At 35.9% G+C, this 27,777-nt stretch overlaps 1 protein-coding gene across 1 annotated transcript in view; it reads left to right on the plus strand.

Moving 5' to 3' along the window:
* CDH7 (cadherin 7) overlaps nucleotides 1–16,996 on the plus strand; it is a 135,113-nt gene extending 118,117 nt beyond the window's left edge. The window contains exon 12 of the mRNA XM_084887838.1: nucleotides 16,736–16,996. Coding sequence (XP_084743964.1) covers nucleotides 16,736–16,740 — 5 coding nt within the window. The 3' untranslated portion in view covers nucleotides 16,741–16,996. The remainder of the gene's footprint in view (nucleotides 1–16,735) is intronic.
* Nucleotides 16,997–27,777: the final 10,781 nt, after the last annotated feature.

The raw sequence follows: 27,777 nt of genomic DNA on the forward strand, positions 1-27,777 counted from the left end.
TTAATTATTATGATGGTGACTTTATTTTAGTGTCCTTTTCTTCTTCAGAAATCTGACGCTGTATATGATTATTTGGCATAATAGTAAAGAGATGGGCTATATTTTAAAACCACAGACTAGAACAGATGACCAATATAAAAATCAATTTTCAAACAAGTAAGGAGCTTCTCCAAAAACATTTAAATAAATACCTATTATCTAGCCAGTAAAATTCCATGGTGTACTAGAACCAACTCCCAAGAATCAATGATGCTCTCTTCCCAGCTCTACTTCTAGTGACACCATTTTGGTAGGTTGAAGTCAACCAGGTGGTCATATTTAGACCACTATGGAAATAAGCAAACACAATCTGTTTTCTTTGGGAGAACAAGTTCTTAAATTTTTCATTCCACTGCTTAAATTATTTTGTAAAAGGAACCTTTGTAATTATAAATGCAATATGAATGGACTGTAAATAGTAACATGAAGGAATTTTTGCTCTATCCTACTAAATATAAATGCATGTGCTAATTATTTTCTGGTAGCAAATCCTTGGAGCTACAAGAAAAAAAAAATGAAGAGGGTCCATTTCGATGTGAAAGTGATGGCTTAATTTCAAACTCAGACAACAGTTCAGAAAGTCAATAAATTAACATATTTCTGTTTGTCCATGTGGGTCCACCAATAGGAACTTAAGGTGCCCAAAGTAATGCGAGTTTTTGAATGATTTAACTTCTTTAAAACATATTTCCATTTCACTTGTTACTCTCCATGTCAAGGAAATATGTCCAAGTGTTACTGTTGTAATTAGCTAGTTACTAATAACTAGAGGCCCGATGCCTGAAAATTGTTCAAGCATAGGCCTTTGCAGCCACAGCAGCTACCTGAACCCCTCCCTCACAGACATGGCAGCTGCTGCCTGGCTTCCTCCAGAAGGTCGGAAGGATGTCTGGTCTAATTAGCACATTATACTTTTATTATTATAGATAGGAAGAAGGCAAAGGGGTGTCCAGGCATTATAAGCATAGTCACTTGGGCAACTTCACCAGGAAGCTACAACATCACACTTTCAAGGGAACCACTGGTCTAGTCTCTGCAAATCACTAGGGCAGTCATAGGCAAACCGTGGCTCATGAGCCACATGTGGCTCTTTGGCCCCTTGAGAGTGGCTCTTCCACAAAGTAACATGTGCAGGTGCGCACGTACACTGCAAGTGAAACTTTGTGGCCCATGTGCAGAAGTCGGTTTTCGGCCTGGGTGAGTCTATTTTAAAGAAGTGGTTCTAATGCCTAGCCACACTCAAGGGGCCCAAAGAGCCATATGTGGCTTGCAAGCCACGGTTTGCTAACCACTGCACTAGGGGAAGGGACTGGACAAAGGTAAAGATGAGCACATGTGCAGTGAAGTAGAGGTGAGACAGGAAGGTGTCTGTCAATCAACCTTGGGAACAGGGATAATTGGCTAGAGGAATGGAAGCAATGCAAGCCTGCAAACATTTGAGAATATATAATCCCCAAACAAATGAGTTCTCTCTCTCCTGTTCCTTTGGAACTGCTTCTGCTTTCTTGCACTCATCTGTATTCCTTTCATAGCTATGTGGCCCTAGAATAAGGTGACCAGACGTCCCGCTTTTGGTGGGACAGTCTGGAAAAGTCCCGATTTTTGGAAAGATTCTTTTAAAACACCATGGGACGTGGAACAAATTATTAAAAATCGGAGCATCTGGTCACCTTAACCTAGAAGCCACAGGGCCCATAGCCGGGCAGGCCCCACACACAGTGGAGTATAGGTAGGAACACAAAATAAGCTAACCTGATGCTGGTTTGGACTGTGCAAATATGGAACTGAAACTCTGAGCAATGACTTTAGTTCTAGCTTTGCTAAAGACACAGCTGAACTTCCAGGGCAGTGGACCTTGAGAGAGAGAGGACCTTTGAAACAGGAATTTAATTCCACACAAATAACTGCCACTCATTTTCCCATGCAAGTCTCAAGAAAATTCCTTTTCTCATGACATCAACAAGAAGCCCACTTACACCAGCAACAGGTGGGGACACGGAAGACACCCCACCAATAACAGAAGCTCTAATTCTAAAATGTTATCATTACATAGTTTTAAGCCAGCATAATGAATATAAAAACTAGATTTTACCAAGAAAGGGGACTTCCAAAAATGAAGCATAAATTATCATTCTGCATTCACAAAGCAATTCTCCAAGGTCGTCTGGAGACCAAAATTAGGAGGGAGATAATCAGAAAAGGAGAGCTGAGTAGACAGAGTACTTAGATGAACCCTGGAAACTTTTTTCTTTGATATGAAGCTCAGCTTGAGGCTGACTGCAGTTGTGGTAAGATACCTACAAGACAGGCAGGCAGTAATAACGTTTCAGTAATGATAGCTGCCTTTTCACTCTGCCCTCTGAGAATGTTTTAAATTATTTTAACTTCATGCACAATTACATTTACTACACTGGATGATGAGCAGGCTTCGGCAATTATTCTCACCTAAGTGGTGTAGTTATGCAAGGTATGAGTGATACCCACATGCCCAAAGAACCTTAAATGCAAATAGACTTTGCATTACGTTCAAATGTAAAATCTAAAGAAGCCAAAAATAAATTAAGGTAAACATATTGCAATTGGCAAAAATCATCTAATTTAAATATTTTAGCTTATATCCACTAGTTACAAATAATCTTCAAATTTTCAATTTTACTATGACCTCTATTGACTTACAATCTATCTTTGTTATCTGAATTGTTTCTGAATACTATTTAAAGGTTTATTTATGCTTGATCTATTTAAATTTGAGTGAAAGAAAGCTTTAACTTTTAACTATTTCTGCATAAATGCAATGTTAAATGACGAAAAGGAATCTTACTTTCTGTTAGTCTGTTGTGTTTATTTCATCTATATAGTAAATTATTTTAAAGTTACTGATAACAGTGTATATATATATATATATATATATGATGTCTGAAAGTTTGGCAAGGGAAACATACAATGTTAGCTGACTAATCATCATCATAATCAAAAGAGCAAGAAAGCTGTAACAGCATTCATCTTCTAAGTGTAATTGAAATTGTTTCAGAGGAGTGGGATAATCCCATTTGCAAAATGGGAGCTTTGGGCAGGCATTGTAAACTATAATTCCAGGGGTAATTTTTCAGGCAAAAACAAGGCAGCCAGCATGTGTGTGATATGCTGACACTTTTTCCGTTGTTATGCTAACTTGTAGTGACTCAGAGTTTAACTGAAAAGGACATGTGCCTGTTTGTATATTTTTGTGTATGTGATTGGGGAGCATTGAGAAGTATGTTTGAAGTGACCTTAAAAATGTCTAATATATTTCCTTGTGAATGCCAGCATATTATCATTTACCAAGTGCCTGTTAGGCAGTAAGACCAGAAAATCTGATAACTGAAGGGAGCAATATTTTATTTGCTTTATGAATCTAATTTAATTTAAATAAGAAGGATTTGGGTGCTAAGGGGAGAGCCTTTAGCTGAACTATCTGGAAAATTGCCTTTTTTTTTTTTTTTTTTACTGTGTTTATATGATCTCATTGTTAACATAATATGGAGTGGGAACTATTAATGGTGGAGTGTCACAGGCTTTGGCCTTTTGACCATCAGTTCCAAGCAGTACCCTTCATCTGTGGTCATGAATCTGGGTCAGAAGCCAAGTCCAGACACTTTTGCTGTGCCTGGATGCTATTGTAGTTCTCTGAAACTTTATGGCTTCCTGGTGAAAATTTAGTTAACTACTATCCTATTTGTTTCATAGGCTTGTGAGATGATTAACTAAAGTGCTGTGCAACCTGTAAATCAGTGTAAAAATGTAAGGCTTTATATTGGGAAATTATAGAAATCATGTAATAAGATTGTTTATACAGGGGTGGACAAAAACAGGTTTACAGTTGTTCCTCTAGTCTAGAAAAAGACATGCAGGTTATTGTCTATTACAATAGCTTGGTTAACTCTGTCTTTCACATACTCACAACTGTGAACTTACCATTGCCCAGCCCTTATTTATTGCTATTTGGTAAACAGAGATGATTTCTGTTTGGGGAAATATGCATTAAGAAGGTGGGAAAGCATACAGTTGGGAAGGAATATTTAAAGAGACAATTGGCATAATTAATTGAAACCACTACCTAAAACCAGTCATTTCATCAGATATTTAAAGGTGAGAGTCTAGTCACACTATTAAGAATGTAGGCTCTCAGCATGGACGAGATTAGAAATAATGTTCAGTTCTTTCCTGCTCAAATGACTGAGGGGAAGAGGACTACCTTTGATGACCCAGCCTCATTGCAGATTTCAAGCACACTGGAATGGAGGAGACTATTAAAAGGCAATAATGAGGACAACTTAACAGAGATCCCCAATATCCAGAGGAAATAGGGAAAATAAGGTTCTAGAGACTTCAATAATTCTGTCCACCATGAGTGATGTATGTGTGGTTAATAATTTATACGCTCTGAAGAATTAGTACAATATTGACTTTACGTGAAAGCTGTCTTGTGCTTTTCTTGTTTTGATGACCCGGAAGCACTTCCAGTATCTTATAGCAGCTTATCTTAGGCTTTTACAAGTGAAGAAGCCATTGGAGAGTAATATACACAGGATAGTGCTGTTTTGTCAGTGATCGCCTATTCATGAAGTGTTTGACTTCAACTCCACTTTAGCTATTAGTTATGTGAATCTCATGTGAAAAAACATTATAAAATAACATATTAATAATTATATAACTACTGAGAATGTTGAGTACAGCATACTCATACTCAAAACATTAACTTTTACAATTTATATTGCTTTATATAATGAAATTATGCAAATGGTTTAAATTTTTATAAGCAAGAAAATTATATGATTTTCTACTTACTACTTCATGTTATTTTTTTGTAGTATGAACATATGATTTTTGTGGACTGATTGTAAATTATCCAAGGAAACATGTGAAGTAAGTGGTAGAGATGAAAGAAGAAGAAAAAAACAAACCTTAAAATATTTTGCTCATTATATTTTCTATTGTCATAGACCCTACAAAGAAATGGTATTCTGGTTTGAGAGGATAAGAAGGGAGTTGAAACATTTCAAAATCAGACTCTCCAATCGTAATTCTACTTTCACTTCCTTGCAAAGAATGTGTGACTTATTTATTCGTTAAAATAAATCTGGGAAAATGGCATTAAATTTGGTGTTTCAAAGTATTGAGAAAACTGAAATATTCATAGTGCCAGTAATCAGACATTTCATCACTATGTTCTAATCTGTCACTTGTTATCTGTGAGAGGGTTCATTGTTCCCAGAATGGACAGTATCCTAGCAATATGGCAGACTAGCTATTCTGAGGGTCATCCTCTCGGTAGATTCCTATACCTTTGGCTACATTGTTGACTCAAAATAGGGTAAGGAAAAGCCCAACGAACTTTATACTTTGTAAAAGAAAGAAAATTTTCAAAAGAGAAAAAGCAGATACCACAGAAGTGAATGTAAACCAACAGGGCCCCGGAAGTTGTGCTATGGACAGCTGTCAACCCAGTGCCACACCTGTGGAAGACAATGGGACATCTGCAAAGTCAGGACCCAAAGATACTGACATCATTTGAGGCTAGTTGTCCCACTCGCTTCCAAGTTATTTTTCAATCGACATGAATGAACAGCTAAAATCATGAAATACAAGATGATTCACAGAAACCCCAAGAATTTTCACAAATTGTAATTATCAAAAACAAAAGAAGAGAAAGCATATAGAAGGTAAGGCAAGCAGATTTATAGTTATAACAGAGGTTATCAATGATAGGGATATATTTGTAAAAGACCCAAATTGTACATTTAAAAATGAATAATGTATTACTTGAGGCTAAACTTTCAGTGGAGAGAATATGTACCACATTTGACATTGAAGGAGATTGACTTGGTAAACTGGAAGATAGGTTGAAAAGAGTTACCTAGGCTATGACATAGATTTTTTTTTAAAGATAGAATCTGCAAAAGCATAAGGATAAAACACGGAGATCTAAAATGTTTTACTCATTGTGATCTTTTACTTAAAAAATAAGTAGAATGTTTCACTGTCTCATTTGACTTCCATCTTGAATTATGGTCATCATCTAAAATGCCGAGGATTACTACAGGAGAGTGCAAACAGGCACCCTGTCAAACTCTCCACCATGGAGACCAGTAAATAATATTCTTTATATTATAATGCTGAAACTCACCATGGACTCAACGGGTCTCTACATTGGACAAGGACATTCTTATAATCATCAGTGATTTTAAAGCACTTCAAATTCTCTTTTGCAATTGAAATATTAAAATAAGTACTAATAGTATGAATTATTGTTACTGAATTCAACATGAAATCCATGAATTCATGCTGGTATAAATGAATACAAAAATTAAATTAGGAATAAAATTATTTTCTTACAATAGAATGAATACTGGAGAAATAATGAAACCAGAAAGTTATCAGTGATATTAATACTGTGTATGTTTGATGATGATAAATGTATTATTTACATACCCTCAAGATTTCTTCTAACAACATATTACAAAGGGAAAATAATAGTCTTAAAGTGGAGAAGTTTGGCCAGATATTGCCTTAATTAGCAAATGACCTGATCACTAACACTAGGATAGACTGTTATAAAATGCATTTTGATATGATGCACTGATATGTATACTGTTTCTAATGGAAGACTCAGTGTAAAAAAATTGAGAAATATTCTCCAAATTAATGTATCCATCTTTTTTTCATCTTAAATTTTATTTTAGCAGTATTCTGATATTTTAAATGTCACCCATGCACCTGTTAAAAAAATCAAACACAATAAAGAATATAAACTCATGCTTGGAATTTCTGAATTCCTTTCATTTCACCACAGGCAGCCAGTAATAATTTCTTGGGAATTCTTCCAGAGATAGTTTTTGCAAGATAAGAATATATGTACTATTTTCCCCCAAATAAACCATACAAATGTTGTCATTACTAATTATACCTTTCTTATCCTTTGTTTCCTTGACTTTTCTTTTTCAGCCTGAATATTATTATGCTAAATGAAATACGCTAATCAGAAAAACATGAATACCACATGTAGAATCTAATGAACAATATAAACTGAGGGACAAAATAGAAACAGAGGCATGGATACATAGAACAGACTGACAGCTGTCCGAGGGGAATGGTGTGGGGAGAGCTGGATGAAAAAGGTGAAGGAATTAGCCAAAGAACATATATACATAACCCATAGACATGGACAACAGTGTGGGGACAGCCAGAGGGCAAGGGTGGGGTGGGGGCTGGTGGAGGTGGGCAAAGGGGAGGAGGAAAGAAAAGTGGGGGAAGAATAGTGTCAACAATAAAAATAAAGTTTTAAAAATATCATGAAACAATGGGGTATATCTATATAGCGATATAGAAATCTCTAAGATAACTAAGCAGTAATTTCAGATTAAAGAAAAATAAAGATATATAAATGCTATACACCTACTTTCAGAGTCACGAGGCACATTTTGCAAATTATTTTCTGTAGCTACAACCTGAAGGCCAATTTAGCCTCCCCCAGATCACAAAGTGAAATCCCTTTTATCTACTTGGTGAATAACAAAAGGCATCTTTGATTATGGTACAATGTGAAGTAGAGATAGCATTATCTTTGTTGCTAAGTAAGTTAAAAAAGATATTTAAATAAAACATAGTAAGAGACTTGCACATGCCAATGCTAATGCAGATAATGCAGGCAGAGATATAGTTTCTATGGCGATCACCAAGCTGCTGCTAAGCTCTAATTCCTTTTTCCAAATGACAGTATAGTTTTTGTTATAAAATTTAAGAGATGCTTTATATTCACCAATAGAATATGAGTTGGCACTAGCTAATTTTTATATAAACCGTTGGTTTTTCAAATAACTGTCTATAAAATTTGTAAAAAAAACATTATCACTTTTTTCCCCCATGATGTGAATGACATAGATTTTCTGATTGAATTGTATAAATTCACTTACTGTAAATCTATATATTTATTAAAAATAAATTTTCTTTAGAATATGTTGACAGTGGAACTATAGGTGATATAGCAAAAATGTTTTTCAGTGGTCTATTTATCATTCGTTGTACTTGTTTATAATATAATAAATCTCTTGTTTGAGCCATTGTTAAGTAGGTACTCATTTTTTTTTTCTGTCAAACACCTTCTCTACAGAGTCAGAGTGTATGAGTTAGACATTTTTATGTTAAATATTTTAGGAAATTTAAATGTTTGTATTTAATCAGAGAATTGACAAAGTATATTCTAACAAATTAAAATAAAATGGGGGAAGGGACCCCATACTTGATCTGCTTTTCTAGCTGGCAAAAGATAAGTCATAATTACAATTTTATAGGTAATTAATACTACTAATATCTTTAAATGTATTTCACTGAAGAAGCCTAAATTATCTCCTAACCCTGAATTACATATCAATATGTATAATGTACTCAATGATTTTACCTTTGTTTAATTCATTATGCCTTCTATATAAGATTAAGATACTCAAACTGAGAATTTTCCTAAAACAGATACTTCGTAGAAGGCTCTGCTTTCTTGAAACTCTTCCCCAATCATATAATGCAAGCTCTAAGTCTTGTTTAACAACCTCTTACTGAGATGCCCCACAATTCTGCATTTTGCTGCTGCTTTGTCGCATCGAGTAATTAAACTATTTTGGTGAAATACAGGTCTTTTACTGTTGACAGCTACATAGCAGATAATGATGGAGAGATGAGAAAGCAACTGGAAGGGAATGTAGGGCCAAGGGAGTGTTTTTCAATGAGGGGATGACAGTGCAATGTATCTGTAAGCTGATGGAGGGGAGATAATTGCTGACGTTATATCTCTGAGTTGAGAGAGGGAAGGGTTGAAGGCATAGGGCTGGCCTTGCATAGGTAAAAGGGGAGTCCATAAATAGTAATATTAGGGAAGGTAGGGCCTACTGCTACAAGCACTACAAGCACTACATACTCCCACTACTACATCTTTCAAGCACTACAAGCACTACATACTCCCACTACTACATCTTTCTTTTCAAGAAAGCTTGAAAGATGTAGTAGTGGGAGTATGTAGAAATTCTCTTCTAATTGCTCTGGTTGTTCTTGCTGAACAAGAGAGACTTTGAAGTCATCAGCAGGAAGTGATGAGCAGGAACTGACACCTTAGGATTGAGGAGAGCAAAGGGGAGAAGTAGATCTCTAGGGAGATAGTAGGGTGAGAGGATGAGAGAAATGGAGCACGAGCAGGACCTGTAGTAGTAGTAAAATCTCAGCACCCTTGAACTTACTGATCATGATGAGATATCACCTGTCTCTTGTGTTTCCAAATCCCAATACACTCAATATAATTTTTAAACAAAGTTTAGTATCGATAATATAAATCATGATTTACTAAGATTATCAAGCTCTGCAGACACATACACACACACACACTCCTGTAGGTAGATTTTTCAGAAGTGGTCATTAGGAGGGACAACATGGCACCACTAGGTATAGCTGTGAGAGGCAGACTTCTGTGTCCACGTCCAATTATCTGAGGGATTCTGGGCTAAAGACTTGCTTCTTTGTGGCTAATAATGTACATCTGTGTAGTTGGCATAACAATGGAATCTATTATGTATGAATGCTAAGAGAGTTAAATACTTACAAAACACTTAGAACAGGCATTACATTTGCTAAATAAGCAGAAATCTTGTATCATTTCTCCCCCTGAATTGTGTTGGGGAAGAAATGAAGTTGAATGAATAGCATATCATGATGGCCTTTGCTAACATGATTCTTTCTGGTGGTCATTAGGACAGATCATGACTGGCAACTTGAGTGAAGTAAGCATTTAACACTGATGCATCCATGAATGAAAGCATTTCTTCCATTTGCTCAAAAATTCTTGTGCTATTTGTAAAAATTATGTATGGAAAGTATTGACAGAATCTTGTGTAGAAAGTTGGAGAAACTATCAGTTCCAAATAATAACAATCAATTATTAATACATTACTGAATTAGCCAGTTATAAAGATAAAAATGCATTCTTGGCTTTATTATTATTTTTTATTTCTGTGAGGGAGAGATTCTAAGATGTTATTGTCCAACAATTCTCTGCATGACCACCAAAACAAAGCCCCTTTAAAAAAAACAATATCTTATTTTGAATGTGTCCACTTCACTGACATGCTTTAAGGATTACTGTGAGATATCATTAAGACAGCCCTAATATGAAAGTATAAATTACTACTCATTCCTACTTTACTGATCCAGTTTTAATATTACATTAAAATTTTTTGAGATATTTAATTTCCTTTGTGCTTAAATATTTGCTTTCCTATGATTAAAAATTTATTTAAAAAACACACACACACACAAACACACATTGTGTTCACAGAGTCTAGGAAAGTGTAAAAGACCAGGTCTATTGAACGAAAGTCTTTGCTAAATCTATAAAAATACAAATAATCAGACTTCTAAAAGAAATGATTTCTCTTAGGGATTTTTTTTTTTACCATGGCATTTGAAATACATAACTACTTGGGGCTACAATGCTGTCCAAGTCCACCTAATTCAGAAGCACAGAGTGATGACAAAGCACAGTGCCTATGAGCAGCCTGGAAGCTTTGCAGGAGAGCTGGGATCTACCCAGGAGAATAGGCTCCTATGAAAATAAGATAAGGCATTTTACTGCACTAACCTACTCTCTTTGGAAATGTGTTCGATGGTAAGTATTAGTAGTTACTGAGTGCTTTTTTACTCTAAAATAAATGATTCAAAGTTTTCCTCTTGCTTCTCAGTGAGTTTTGCCTTGTTTTACAGGCAATACCCAGAGAGAAAAAAGGTTACTTTGTGTGATACTACATTGAATTGAACAGTCAAGGATGCTGTAAGGATTTGTGAAGTGTATAAAAATTAAAACATTGTTTTTTCCCCCCAAGGAACAAATAAAATGTTGAACAATGTCTGTAGCTTTGTTCTATACCTAGTGTCCTGCTAAGGCAAGGCAGGATGGCAAAAGTATTAAGACATTATTGCAAACTTATTGATAATTATTTATTTAGTTTTCTATATAGAGAGTACATATAGCTTAATTAGCTAAGTAGGCTAAAATATGGGAATAAAGAAAAATAATAACTTCAAACCCTCTGGGATATTCTCTTCAAGAAAAAAAAAATCTTTTCTAAACTATAGAAAATTAGCTTTCAGGCAAACAAATTAAAAATAAGAAATATCACCTAAACAAAGAAAGAAAAGGCAATTAAAAAGTTATTTTTAATATTTAATATTGAGAATTGGTTATTTTTCCAGCCTGCAAATACTGAAGAGTCAATGCGCTATTTTACTTATTTAGACTGTGCACACCACCAAAATTAAGAGTTTTCCAATATTTTAAGCACCACCAGAGCTACTAATGAAAGAAAAGAAGCTGGATGTCAAATATTCATCTCCTTATGAATGAATGTGCACATGAGAGAGAGAGAGAGAGAGAGAGAGAGAGAGAGAGAGAGAGAGAGAGAGTGTGTGTGTGTGTGTGTGTGTGTGTGTATTTTGCTATTATACCCAAATTGGATTTCAAGATTCAATTCTGAATCAAAAGCAACGGGGCAGTTTGCAAGCCAAGTAGTTATCCCTTTGCAAATTACTAAGATAATTATATAAATTATTTAGATTTCAGGTAGAATAAAGCAAACCCTTTTTACTGAAACTGATCTCATGAGTATAAAAGCCATTTTGTAAATACCATTTGTTAAAAGGCCCCTAAAGATATCTTACATTTTTAAAAAATATATATTTTTATTGATTTCAGAGAGGGAGGGAGGGAGGGAGAGAGAGAGAGAGAGAGAGAGAGAGAGAGAGAGAGAGAGAGAGAGAGAGAAAGAGAGAGACATCAATGAATCATGGATCAGTGGCCTCCAGCATGCCCCTCACTGGTGATGGATCCTACAACTCTGGCATGTGTCCTGACCTGGAATTCAACTGTGACTTCCTGGTTCACGGGTCGATGCTCAACCAAGCTGATCTTTTTTTCCAATATATTTTTATTGATTTCAGAGAAGAAGAGAGACTACCATTTTTTATTTCTAGGAAAGATATATTTCTATAGATTGCACAAAGTTTAAGGATAAAAAATATCTTTAAAGATAAACTTTGACATCACAATGAAAAGATCTAATATGAATACTTATTGTTCTAGGTACTTCTCTACATTAAAACAAAAGAAATTCCTCTACTTTTTCCCCCCAAGTTTCTTTCCAAGCTGTGGTATGGCTCACTTTTAAAGGCTTTTGTTTTGTATTAAGTGCATACTGTTTCAAGTATACTTATATTTTTGTGCAGAGCAAAATTCAGTCATCCATATAATAGAGCTATCTGAAAACTTATTTATTGGTATATTTTTTTGTATTTCTACTGGTATCCTTAGTCTTTGGCCTTCAATTTCTAAATGTTCTATTGTAGTTTTTGAAGCTTTACACTTAAACCTAAAACAAAATCAAATAATTTTCAATGACATACCATTTGCTAGCAAGAGAAACTCTTTTTGACTACTGTGCATATATAGGGTGTCCCCAAAATGTATATACATGTTAATAGCTGATAGCTTAACTTTGAAAAAATGTATTTTAATAAACATTGCTGTTGTAATTATTCAAAGTATGTGTATACACATTTCGAAACACCCTACATATGCTGTAGACATTGGTGCTATGACCTCTGAACAAATCAGAAAAAGCATGTTGTCTTGACAACTACCTCTAGTCACTGAAGAACTATTACCTTAAATTTATTAAATTTAGTGCACTTTGGAACATGTAAAGTTGAACACAGAGACTAAAATATAAATTGTATTTTACCAAATAAACCAGCTCTTTTGAGCCTCTAAATAAGCATAAAATATACAAAAGGCTGAATAGAGACCATTTCCAGGGCAACTGCCAGTTTGACAAAGCTGTCTGGCCCCTTAGCAACTTGAAAATATAAGGTGGTTCATGTGACCCATGATTCTCTTGTCTGTCTTGAGCTCTTTCACCATTTATATGATAATTTCTCAATCCAGTCAGTAAAGAGGTAAGCTAAGCTACTTTGAAATAAGATTGATGCACATGCTATAAAATGTGTTAAGGAGGAACTGGATTATATGCATCATGCATATTGTCTTCTGAAACTGTGCTTGCATTTTGATGGCGTAATATAAATAAACCAGATAATCACAGAAGAAAACCACATCTACCTAATGATAAGCACTATTAAAAAAAAAGTTCAGAAGTACCCAGACTAATATTTACAGTGAATAACTGGGGTTTTCAGATTAGGGCTGTATCTACCAACTATATTTCATTTCTGGATGAAGTATTTTATATTTACTTGTCCAAGAAATTGCTTTGTTCTTTGATAATCACCATGTAATAACATTTAACTATGTAGGTACAATGCAAAAAATAAATGCATAGTAAATGTATTGAATAACTACTTATACTTTTGTTTTTCTTAATATTTTATTGATTTTTTACAGAGAGGGAGGGAGAGGGGTAGATAGAAACATCAATGAGAGAGAAACATCAATCAGCTGCCTCAGGCACAAACCCTACTGGGGATGTGCCCACAACCAAGGTACATGCCCTTGACCAGAATTGAACCTGGGACCCTTCAGTCCACAGGCCAATGCTATCCAATGAGCCAAACCGGTTAGGGCTGTTTGTTTTTATCAATGTAATGGTAACAGAGAATTAACAGAAAAACACAGAGAGGCTAGAGGTTACACACCACACTCTTTCCAAACTCGAACACACAGCTAGAAACCCATGCACACCTTCCCACAGTGCAGAATATGTCAAAGAATAAACTTTTGATTCAGTTGTTTTGGGATTTTTCTTGAAGCATGTCAAAGAGTTTAAAGGCCTTAATTCAATTTAAATAATTATCAAGATACCTTTTGCATGGATCCTAAATTTATCAAAAAATTCTAATTAGTGAGTGGTCTTCAAGAGTCCTAGGCTAAAAACTACATTAATTTAGAATAAAAGAAGATAAAATTTTTTAAATGGAAATTGCTCCTTTTTCCAAACCTTATAGCAAATAAATGTGCATTGTCTTGTGGGTTAAAAATTCTGAAAGTTGGTTTAATGTGTTTGTTGTACTCAACTACATGGCAGACTTCTTCAGGGCAACCAATTTGCCCTATGTTATAGCCTCTTCCACTCAATAAACATGGAGAAGTTGCATGTAACATACACCTGAAGTTTACTTTTTGTAACAAGCAAACTAGTAGAAAAAGAGCTGAGGCTATTAACATAATTTGAATAAACATTAAGTCATTGATTAAAGGTTTACTCATTCCTGAATATTAAAGCAGTGAATCCAAGATCAGTCTATACTGACTACATTTAAATATTGAACTAGAAATAATTTCATTGGTGAAAATGGTTCAATTTATAATAACATATATGACCTAAATGATGAAGATATAAAAAATGTTGTCCAGCAATGGTGACAAAGCTCAATTATTCTATAATTTAAAAAAATATAATAGTTTGCATCAAAGCCATTTTAACAAGCTATTGATCCACACCTTTTCTTTACTTGTCAGACATGGTTTATATTTGGTCCTTTCGTTGTCTGGAACACAAGTATCTCAAAGAATCCAATTCAGTATACTGCCCTAAAAAGGTGTAGTCAGTACAGTTGATTCCAATACTTAGCAGCTTTCAATACACTGAGAAATGGTAGCTATATAAATCGGAGCTCTGATCAATCCATCAGAATATCTCCTTGGATACATGGCATGAGCATGAATCTCCAAAGACAGCATAAGTGTTTAAGCCATGTTTGAGGCACTTCAATAATTAATAGATGTGAATTCCTCTAGGCAGCTGACTAATCATTTTTGAAGCTCCATATAACATCCCAGTTTTCTGTGTGAATGTGCCCCCATGTTCCAGTCTGTGTATAAATAACACAAGACAATATGCAGAAAAATCACAAGGCACTGTCACAAAGCAGACTTTTCAACAGCAATATAACTCCGGTTTTCCCTTTTTATCCTATGACTTCACTCACTTTGAAAAATATTTGTTTTGAAGTTTACATTAAAGACAGGGGAAGACATGTCAGCTTCTTCTGGAGACAGAATCCCCAGGGCATAACCCAGCTTTAGACACTGTCCAGGCACCTAAGGAAGGCAGAGATGATGTAGTGGAAACAGGAGGAGAAACTTTTGAAACCTTTGTGCTGACATTGACTTACTCTGTTGTTTGGACTATTAAATCAAACTCCCTTAGTCTCCGCTTCTTCATCTGTAAATTTACCTCAAATAGTTATTGCTACTGAGAGATTTACTAAGTGTACCAGTTAATAATGGTGGATTTTGTAATCAAAGAAAACAGGATAATTTTAAGAGAAACATCGAGAGTGTTTTATGCAAAGTAATGTCCATTGATAGCTACACATTTCACCCATCTTTCAGGTAATGTGTGGATACCACCTCAATAGAACTTTTCTTGTTTGGAGGCAAATCATTCAGAGACCCAATTTTCCACTTCTTTGGATGTTTTGAAGTGTTGCTCAGAAAGTGCATTTTCCTTCCTTTGAAATACTTCATATGGCTTGTAACTGATCAGAAATGGTTTGGTGAGCAATGTTTAATCTTTGTGTAAGTTGTTTTTGAGTTGGGCACTCATCTTCATCTAATAATGCTTGTAACTGTTGTTCTTCAAACTTTCTCAGTTGACCTGGATGATCTTTGTCATTCATATCAATATCATCACTTTTAAAGCATTTAAACCAGCATTCCCAGGTATCTTGAGATGGAGCATGTTCACCATAAGCTTCCAGAATATACAATAACTTTCAGCAGCACTTTTGTTCAAAATAAATGAATTAAAACTTCCTACAAATGCTCTCTTTTTTTGGCATGAAATTCGACATTTTTAAGGGTAAAAATACCTTCAGAAAATTTGACATATGAAGTTTTGAAGTTTGTTGTCAATAAAACAAAATAGCATACATATTAAATCGCATATATATATATATATATATATATATATATATATATATATATCAGCATATGTATAACTCCATCTACTGAAAAAAATCCACATTATTAACTGGTACACCTGGTAATGATTTTGTGGGTTTCTCTCCTTCTATGATTCCCAGTACCTCTTGCCTGACTGTGTTCACTTGCAGGACAATGATCAGTACATTTTCATTAGTCATTGTTTTCTCTGAGACAAAGATTTTAATCTCTGATTCCCTTCGTTTGGTGCCGCTTTGGTTCTGCAGTTTTAATAACTTTTTGCTGTATTCTTGAAAGCCATCTTCATAAAACAGAAGCAAACTCTTAATATCCCTTCAGTATTAAATATTTAATGGTGTTTGAATACTAACTTCTTACACATGTTTTAAATCATTCTGTAAATACACTAGAACAAATCATAAAGACTTCCACTAGACACTGAGAAAAAATAAAGAATTAAGTCCACTACAAGCTAAAGATCCACAGGGGATTTTCTATGATAAGGAGGGCAGGGAATACATTTTCATTTATTCCCCTGGAGTGAGAAACTTTTTCTGCTCATTACTAGATAATGATCATAAAGTGCATTGAAAATATGTAAGTGCTGTTTATAGACTTTCTAATGAATGAAACCTTTATGACTCTTTCAAATATTATGATCATTTTAAACAACATTTGAAAACTCGTTATACTAATTGCTTTTCTTAACCACTTATGTTGCAGGGTGACTGCTATCATTTGAAAAGAAGAATAGTCACCTTCTTCCAGCATTCATCCTATCCTCAAGTCCATGCCTTCTGCTTTTCAATGTTTGACTACAGCTCAAATTTTCTTTAACAACAAAATTGCCTATAGCCCTTCACGTATGATGTACAAGTAACACCAGTGTGTAGCATGTTCCTTTAATCTCACTGTATAGTTTCAGGTGTACTATATAATCTTATTAACCAATGTCACCCCAATAAATTTGTTAAAGAATGAATTAAAAAATAGAAAAACATTAAGATTGCCTAAATATTGTCAAGATTGCTGAAATGTCATCAAATGCTTAAGCCTCTCAAATTCCAATCTTCTGTTTTTATTTTTTCAGTAGAGATTGAGATTTTATTTGTACATTTTAATTTTTATTATTTATTGTTTTTTTTAATATATTTTATTGATTTTTTACAGAGAGTAATGGAGAGAGATAGAGAGCTAGAAACGTCGATGAGAGAGAAACATCGACTAGCTGCCTCTTACACACCCCTTACGGGGGATGTGCCCACAACTAATGTATATGCCCTTGACCGGAATCGAACCTGGGACCTTTCAGTCCACAGACTGACACTCTACCACTGAGCCAAACCGGCTTCGGGCTATTTATTGTTTAAAGTATTACACAATTCTCCCTTTTCCCCCATTGCCCACTTCCCCCCCTCCAGCACATGCCCTCATCCCTCCCACCGCATTACTGGGTCCATAGGTTATGGTCATATACATGCATACAAGTCCTTTGGTTTATCTCTTATACCCTCACCCCTCACCTTCCCTCATAGGTTAGACAGTATGTTGAATGCTCCTATGACACTGGCTCTATTTTTGTACACCAGTTTATGTTGTTCATTATATTCCACCACCTATGAGTAAGATCATGTGATATTTCTCTTTCTCTTACTGGCTTATTCCATTTAGCATAATGCTCTCCAGTTTTATCCATGCTGTTGCAAATGGTAAGAATTCCTTCTTTTTTACAGCAACATAGTATTTCATTGTGTAGATGTACCATGGTATTCTGATCCACTCATCTGCTGATGGGCACTTACCCTGTTTCCAAATTTTAGCTATTGTAAATTGTGCTTCTATGAACATAGGGGTGCATATATCCTTCTGATTGGTGTTTCTGTTTTTCTTGGAGTATATTCATAGAAGTGGGATTACTGGGTCAAATGAAGTTTCATTTTTAATTTTTGATGAAACTCTACTGTTCTTCACAGTGGCTGCACCAGTCTGCATTTCCACCAACAGTGCAAGAGGGTTCCTTTTTCTCCACATCCTCTCCAGCACTTGTCCTTTGTTGATGATAGCCATTCTGACAGGTGTGAGATAGTACCTCATTGTTGTTTTGATTTCCATCTCTCAGATGAGTAGTAACCCTGAGCATATTTTCATATGTCTCATGGCCTTTTGTGTGTCTTCTTTCAAAAGGTATCTATTTAAGTCCTTTGCCCAGTTTTTGACTGGATTGTTTATCTTCTTTTCCTTAAGTTGTATGAGCTCCCTTTAAATTTTGGAGATAAAACACTTATCAGAGATAACAGCTTCTCCTCAGGGGGTTGTGGGGCAGTGACAGCTCCTGGTGTGGTCACAGAAGGTGGCTGCTGGAGCAATGGTGGTGCCTGGGGCTGCTGCATCTGGCTGAGGGTGGGGGGGAAGAGGGGGTAGGGAGTGCCCTCTGGGACTTACAGGAGCCCTCGATTGGGGTGCCTAGAGTCCTGCCCAGAGTATCTGTAGGACCCTGGGTGGTGTCTCAGGGCACTCTGGGTGGAGGTGAGGCTAGGCTCCCAGTCACAGCAGCTCTCTCCTTCCAGTTTGCATGGTCTTTGTTGGAGAGCCAGTGATCCAGGAGAAATTACAGCAGTAGCAAAGGCTACCTGACTATGGGAGCCCAGTCTGCCAGCCCCCAAAGGTTCTGCGAGATTTAGCCATTCCTCACTCAGACACACTCATACACCACACTTCCACACATTGCCCTTTCACTCCCTCACTCACTCATACTCTCCCTCACTCACTCACATTCTCTCCTTCACTGTGAATCTCCCTCTATTTTTATTTTTAATCTTATATAATTTTGATTCTGGCCAATGGCTACATTTCCTACCTCTTCTTCCTCTAAGGACAAAAGTTAAATTATCCTGCATGTGGTTTCCAATACATCTTGTGTACTGCTCCCTGAAGATTGCCAGAGCAACATAAAATGATAATTTATACTTATATAAACTTTCATTGAATGGAAAAGTAAATGTTTGGCATGACATCAAATACTTGTCTACATTTGTTAGTCCTCCATTTTGGTTTAATATGAAAATGGTGGATAGCTTGTCTCCTTTATCTTTTATTGTGTATGGAGGTGCGAACCAGTGGGTATGATTCATGCTGACCCTCTAACATCACTTTGTTCTCATGGTCCCTTGTGCTTGATTCTGTGTCTAAACTGAGTAGCGATCAATTTATCACTAAGCAAAGAAAACAGAAATAAGCAAACCAAAGAATGTGTTAAAGGGACACATACAATTGACTGTTATCTACTACGTATGCATCTAGAATCTGAACTAACAATTTATAACTAGTTCTAACTTATGTCTGGGCCTGGGATTAAAATATCTGTTAACATTATACATTGAGTGGCCAGATTATTATGATCTCTGAATGCATATATCCTATGTAATAAAAGGCTAATATGAAAATTGTCCCCTAAACCAGGAGGAGTTTGATCAGCAGGCAGGCTGGCCAACTGCCCATGTCCTCCCCTCCCCCAGGCCAGACTGGATGTACCCAAGCCATGCACAAACTTATATTAATGCACCAGGCCTCTAATATATATATTGATATATATATACTGAGTAGCCAGATTATTATGCTTTCAGAGATCATAATAATCTGACCACTCAGTGTATATTTCCCATTATCTCTGAATTATTATTGTTTCATTTAACCCATTCATTATTGCCATAGGAACTTAATAAGGGATAAATATTAATCACGTTTAAGCTTATTTTAAAAGTATTTAACACAAATTTTTTTTCATAAAATTATTTTTGTAATTCTATTCAGTCTTATAATTTAGTGCTTAAAAGTAGTATTTTCAATTGCTCTGCTGAAATTCAAATGGCAAAATCAAAATGGACTTAGCTACACCAGGAACCTATAACTAGATAATTGATATTGAGAAAATAGTAGACTAGCACTCAAATATTTCACCTCAACTATGGTAAAGCTCTCTTTGGAATGGGATGGTTTAATACCTCTAATTACTAAGATCAGAGCCCACAAGAGAGGAAGACAGGCTTCCTTTCTGTAGAGCAGTGTTTCCCAAAGTGTGGTAGGTGTACCCCCAGGGGTACAGGAAGAGTTTGGTGGGGGTTCACGTTGCACCAGAGTTTGGTGGGGATATGCACTGCACAGTGCTTAGCTGCGCCTAATTCTACATTCTCACAAGTACGAGGGGTACTCAGCATTACGAAAATTATAGAAGGGGTACACATATGTCAAAAGTTTGGGAAACACTGCTATAGAGGAAGAGATGTCCTCTCAGTTTCCTGGCCTTGGTTATACCATAGAAGTGGCCACAACCTCTATGCCCTCTCGCTCCTTCAAACCCGTTTTATTTGCCTGAAACATGCTTTGTATCTCTTCTGTCCCTCATTTGACTGCACACCTCACCTACTTATTAGCCTTCTTGGTGGATATGACATATCCAAAGTGTAGTCTGTCCTGACCTACAGCCATCCTGAGCACATCCTGAGAGAACCCCAATTCTGCTCTCATAATATCACCCATCTGTGATTCACTCAGCAAAGGAAGGAATAGCCACGGGGTGATTCATGAGGCAGAGATAGTATTAAGTCTGAAACACAGTTTTAACACATAGTAGTAGTTCAATATGAATTTTTGGAATAAATAAGAAATTTAAAAAAGCATTTAAAAATTTTGCCATTCATACTACATAAAAGCTTTAGAGTTCTAATCAGAAAAGTGATAACTGTAATTTGGAAATTAAACTTTACACAAACTTGGTTTATGACAAAGTAGCCCCAAATCAAGAGGAAAGGGTGAACTATTAAACATTAACAGAAAACTGGTTTGTCAAATGGAGAAAAATTAAAAATAAAGCTTAATTTTTACTTTACTCCAGATGGATTAAAAAACCCCAAAGTGACAAGTGTTGATAAGCAGGTAAAATTACTGGTAGAAGAACATCATTGTGGTCTACAAGGTATAGGGCTGGCTAAACAATACTCCCACAACCTGAAGCTAGAAATGAATTGGTTTGGTAATATCAAAATTAAAGGTGGTGTTTCAAAGTATGAACAAGGTGAACAGATCACTGCCTCGTTGGAAGGTGATATGTGCAGATTAAAGGAACTTCTAATATCCAGAATATAAAACAAAGTCCATGAAGTTAATAAGAAAGGAGACAAACCCTACAGTTATAAATGGGCAAACGCTAAATGACTAAAAAGAATACAAAGGTGACTCAACTACTTTTCAATCAGCAAGGCTTGTTAAAATATGTAGATTCTATTTAATACGCTTCAGATTGAAAACAACAACAAGAAAAAGCCATGATTGATGTGCCCAGTATTGCTAGACAACGGGGCACTGCTAAGGGCTACGAGGAATGGTGTGGCCACTTTATAGAGAAACTTTGTCAAATTACTTTCCTGAACCTTTCACTCTCTCCTGGCAGGAGCATTAGACATCCAAACCTTTGCCTTGTGACTTTTGCAGTGCTTTTGGCTAAACCAGTGGTTGGCAAACTCATTAGTCAACAGAGCCAAATATCAACAGTACAATGATTGAAATTTCTTTTGAGAGCCAAATTTTTTAAACTAAAACTTCTTCTAATGCCACTTCAAAATAGACTTGCCCAGGCCATGGTATTTTGTGGAAGAGCCACATTCATGGGGCCAAAGAGCCGCATGTGGCTCGCGAGCCGCAGTTTGCCAACCACTGGGCTTAAACCCTCAATGAGGAACCCAGCTCCCTAGTACCTTGATTTTAGACTGGAGACTCTAAACAGAAGACACACTAACCTCACCACACTTCTGACCTCCTGAAACTGTGAAGTAATACATGTGTGTTGTTTTATGCCCCTACATTTGTGGGAAGTTGGTACAGCAACCAAAAAAAATAAAAATAAAAAACCTTGCTTTGAGAAGCAGGCATTTCATGGAGTCAGCAGAGTTCGGTAAAGCATGTGGCTCACAGGGTGGATCTGATGCCCTGGCTGGGTTGGCTGGAATTTAGAGGGAGAGGAAAGGATAATTAACTTATTTTCCTCTCACAACTGGAAGCATTGCCCCAGAATTCTTAGTGACATTACCATAACTACAGACCTAAAAATAAAACCCACTAAAAACGTTCAGTTCAGTGTGGAATAGTGCCCTGTGTTTTTGATTCATCAATCATGCTACTGTGCCACCTGGTTCCTGAACCTGGGCTGTGAAGTGTGACTTTGAATTTCACAATATCCTATTGCCATGAAATGTGTGAGAGATGTTGCAAAATTATTTTTCGAATGCTGCCAGTTTCTGAGAATTTGCCTTTCAACTCAGATCTCACTCCCGAGTTGCTCCCTTCATAGGACTTCTCTGGAAATGTTAAAGGATTTGGTTTTATTTGAATAAATACTTGAAAAAATCTTGGTGCAATTCAAGTACAGTTTTCCTTGTCAGATATCTGACAAGATATCATTCATTTGAAAAAAAAATATTTTTTAAATAGATGTGCTATGACTGCATCATGTACAGGAATGTCACAAGTTTGCTAAAGTCTGTAAAAAACACTCCTTTGCTTGCTTCTCTTTTGACTACAATAATTTCAGCTAAATCTTCCATATTCCTCCCTGAATTTCATCCTCTGCCACGTTCTAGTTACTGTGCTCATTTACAATAAACAGTCACCTGTCCTTGTCATTAAATGACACCCTGAACTAAGAATTTAAAGACCTCTGAGTAGCATATCAGAAAGGTTAACGGGAAATTAAATGATGCATTTCACTGTTACTGTGGACTTCATTAAAATTTAGTATTCGCTATTGGTCTTTGTGAAGATCACAAGTTCCACTGAATCATTTAATTCTTCCCTTGTACTTTTAATAATAATTCAAAAACTTCGTTTAAAAAAACCTCTTGTCAGCATCTTTCAGAGTCATGCTAGTGACCCAACATCACCCAAATATCAAATAAGGGGACCTCTGATATAGGTCCATCCATCAAGATGAATCTGTCTCCTTTCAAGGTGGCTTCTTGACTGGGTGCGGTCTCCACTTATATCCAAGAGGCCTGGATGCTGAGCATGTTTTCTCTAAAGGACTTAAGTTACTTATGTGATATAATAATTGTGTCAAATTCTATAAATGCATTATTTACAGAAAATTTAAAATATAGAAAATTATAAATGGAATATAAAAACATGCATCATCTCTTTGCCCTGAGATAATTACCATCATCATTTTGATGTCTCCAGTGTAACCAAGATCATACTGTATTATATAGATTTCCAGTCTTTTCATTTGCCCAACATAATGCATATTTTCTCTCTTCATTAATCTTACAAAATGTGAATTGATGATCATGTGGATGTGGCACAATTCACTTAAACATTTCTCCCTTACTCAATTCATAGTTACGTGTGATTTTATAAATAACAGAGTGACAACTGAGTTTGACCCTGTGCAGAATATCAGTGACATTATTTTCAGTGGAATGCTAGAAATCAACAAATACTAGCATGGGATGAAGAACAAATTATAATGAAAATGTGAACTTTAAATTGAGTAAGTTTGGAGAGGAAGAAATATTATTGGACTTTGATGAGGAAAGAGAGCTGTTGCAAGAATTATAAGGATGCATGAGCTCAAGGAAGCCTTCATATGATATTGAGGTAATAATCATGCTGGTGTTTATGGACAGCTTCCTATGTACCAGACACCTGTTTTTCTACTCGTCTGTCCACACATTTGAATCTCATAACAGCCCCATGAGTTAATGCTGATCCTGTTTTAAAGATGAGGAAACTGAGGCACCGAGAGTTTGTCACTTGTCCACAGACACAGAGAACATGCAGAAAAATTAGTCTGAGATTGGAAGAGGCTTTTTATATGGAGAAACATAATTGAGAAGTGAATTCAAGATAGATATAAATCAAGGAAAATCTTTTATTTTTGTTTAAATAATTGTCATTTCTTTGAGTGTGATGATGCTTTTACCCCCACTTCATCAGTGTGCTCTCATGTGAACCTGCTCAAGCTTTGAACTTTTCAAGTTTGGCAACTTGGCTGACAGAATGTCTTATCGCATAAGCTCTAATTCAAGTCACTTTTGGAGGCAGTCTCAATCTCATCTTCTCCAGAAAACTGTGAGCCCTGCTTCTGCTCTGAAGCTTCAGCTCCACTCAACTACTGATTCTACTGATTTCCTCTTATCACGCTTATGACATTTGAGTTCTTTTTTTCCACTAAAGATATAATTATCTCTCTGAAAAATAAGCAAACAGTATTTTTGTTTGGTTACATAAAAGTAATGGTGAATCAAATATGAAAAAACATTATGTTGAATGACCTAGATATACTGGAATTTACTTTATTAAATATATATTTGAGAATAAAATTGTCACATGCAGCTAAGGCATAACAGTATAATATTGAATGCTTTTCATATTTATGTTTATACCTGTATCAATAAAGTTGCATAAAAGTTTTACTTCCAAAATAGGAATTACATTGTATAATTATTATCTCTATTCATATTATCAAAGTTCAAAGTCCATATTCAAGATGCATTTTCTTTGTTCTGCCTATTGCCTTATTAAATCTATTTAATTTTAATTTGTTTATTCCTTTAAACTTTCTGAAATATATTTGAATTCACATTTAACAAAAAGCTAAAAATAAATGAGGACAAAGAACAGCCAATGGTGCAAATAAGCTACCTAAAAGTACTATTTATTAATTTACTTATTTTCAGAGACTGGTTTTAAAATTTGATTCTGAACTTTTTTTGTACTCTAGGAAGATAAATATGATGATATACATTAGGAATTATTGTCCTTGTATTTGGGGGGAAATTTGACTTTTCTTCTCAATATTTCCTTAAATATGAAAATTCCACTCATGAGAAAGGCACAGTTTTCACTTATCAACTTAATTTATTCTAAGCATTTGATTGGGGACTGTGGATTGATTTTGTGAGTTATCTCATTCTTTCTTCAACACATGTGCCCAAGCCAGGGAAAGGGGTGTTGACAGTGATGATGAAACAGAGACAGTGCATATGTATGAGGGTAACTTATAATGATTCCCTTCCCCTCTAAAAATTATACAAAATGTCTTGATTTAGAATACAGCTTTTATAGTTTTCTCCTTTAAAACTAAGGATTCTAGAATATTATGGAAGATGCTGGAGAGTTGGGCGGGGGCGGGGGGGACGGGGAGGGGCGCGAGAGGGTTTAGAATTAAGTCTCTGCATTTCTTATTTGAAAGGCATCTGTAGAAGTCCCAGTTCTAGGGAGGGCCTCTCCTCTGTGGGAAATGCAGGCAGCGGTTTCAATAACAATGCAGTCAGTCTGGACAGGAACTCTAAGGAGCATCTGGTCACTCAGGTGATTAAAAATCATGATGCCTTCATCCAGCAAGAGATCGTGTGTTCTTAAAAAGGAAAACCAGTGTTGTTTGATGATGACATAACAAAGCATTTAGAGTATTGATTCCACTGGCCAACTACTGAGTCCCGGCCCAAGGCTCAGGTGGATGACTGGGTTTAAATCCCACCACAGAGCGAGGTATTATATTTCTCAGTGATTTTATTTCATTATCTTTAAAATAGAGATTAAAATAGAAATCTATTTGGTAGGGCTATTGGAGGATTAAATGGTTTGCAAATATAAAAATTTAGGAGGAGGCCTGGCAAAGTGTAAGTTTTTCAATGGATCATTCATACCATGGATACTTAGTGTGGAAGGCCATTCCTGACTTCTGGGAGTATGTGTAAATTCAGGGTGTGTGTGTGTGTGTGTGTGTGTGTGTGTGTTTTATCTGGTATGACTTCAGACATATCAAACTGAAGGAAGGTTAGGAATGCTTTAGTTTACCAAGCTTCTGTCCTTGGATTGATTAATTTTCTGGCACCATAACCTGGCCTTCCTCCAGTGATTTTTGCTAATATCCTATTTTCCTGTGCCATCTTAAAAATATCTAAGAATAGAATTTCCTTGTGGCCTAAATGTAGGTGGAATTTGTAGTACAGGGGTTGGTAATAAAAAAAAAAAAGACAGACAGTAATCAGAGACACAGACAGAGAGAGATGGATCAGCTTCATTTAGTTTACTAAGTCATCAAGTGACTTCCTGCTAAATATGAGTTTGTTTGCTCTTGTAATTTTCACTTATTAGTGTGAAGAGTATGTCATTAGTAGAAAGGATGATTTATGATGATAATTGGCAGAGCAATTAATATTATACATAGAAAAGTAAATATTTGAGGCTTTTTTACTATCTCAATCAACCTAAAGGAAACAAACCATAATAGTCATTTAATCAGCTTCACCCATGATTCTGATTATTGTCAACAAAACATCCAAGTATTCATTTTAGAATTTGAGGAAATATTAACTCCAAACACTGTCAAATGGTTTAAGAGGGCAATTTTTATATTTTCTAATCTATCTCATTTCTTAACATAAGAAATGGCAAGTGGAAGAAGGTTGCTACTCCACTGAATTCTTTAAAAGGCTTTTACAAGTTAAGAAAGAATGGGAAAGCCTTTGTGAATTGAAATGTTTAGCTCAGCCATTTAAAATCTTTTGTACAGGGTTGTGCTAGCTGTTCAGCAGCTATTCTCCTTTTTGATGCCAGATTTAAAGAATTTGAAAATGCCTCTTGAGAGATTAGGTTTAGTTGTAGGGAAGACTCTCCCTGAGAATTCAGAATGGTTAAATGGGAGATATCCTTTTTACTTCAACATGGTTTGATGTTGTTTTCTTTCACTGTGTTGTCACACCTTATTTTCTTCAAGCCCTCAGATGGGACTCGATGTGGAAGACATGGTACTTGCTGCTCAGTGCCCCCTTCAGGAATAAAGATGCCCTGTCTCATCTTCCGAGTTGGGGTTGTCTCAGCAGAAGAAAACTGCCTCAGCCTCACTTGGATAGCAACTTTTTCCAGGGCAGATTAAGTGCAGGGACCGGTCACTGCAGATGGATAAAGGGCAGGTCCCCTCAGCACCATTTGGGAGGAGCCTCCCTAAGGGCTGTCCAGCCTCAGAGCTCTCCACAGAGCAGCTTAGTCCCTCAATGTATCATAGCTCAACTTTTCCCACAACCCAATCTGCTTCTGTCCTCTCCCTTGCACGTGGAGGCATTGACCCCAAGAGTACACCTTCATAAACATCTTGAACGCCAATCTTCACTTAGAGTCAGCTTCCCAAGAAACTCAGCCTGCTACACTCAGCTCGTATGCTGCACAGCACATAAAGAAGACTGTATAGCTATTTTTACTGTTGATAGGTCAACATTTTTGAAGCAAGAGAGAAAAGTGTATATATAGTCATGGTACAGCTCAATGACTTATTACTAAGCCAATACTCCACTATACACAGCACCCAGGAGAGGAATGAAAACATGAACAGGCCCCCTTCTTCTCAGGATGGCCATTCTGACTTTTAACACAAGAAACAATTTTGTCATTTTTGGACTTGATATAAAATCTTGAAATACGAGTGCTGTTTGTGTCTTGGCTTCTTTCCCTCCATTAGCTTTGTGAGATCCATCCATGATGTTATAGATAGTTGTTTCTTCACTGAAGTACAATATTAATTATGTGAATACGTCACATTATTCATCTTTTTATGAACATTTTCTCTTTTTTCACCAATTTGGCTGTTATAAATGGTACTGCTAAGAATATAATTGTAAATTGACATCTTTATAATATTGATTCTTTCAGTCTATGACCATTGAAATATCTTTCCATTTACTTAGATTTTCTCTAATTCATTTCTACTACAATTG

This window comes from Pipistrellus hanaki (genome assembly GCF_964339955.1).
Source record: "Pipistrellus hanaki genome assembly, chromosome: 6".
In the NCBI taxonomy this organism is placed as follows: domain Eukaryota; kingdom Metazoa; phylum Chordata; class Mammalia; order Chiroptera; family Vespertilionidae; genus Pipistrellus; species Pipistrellus hanaki.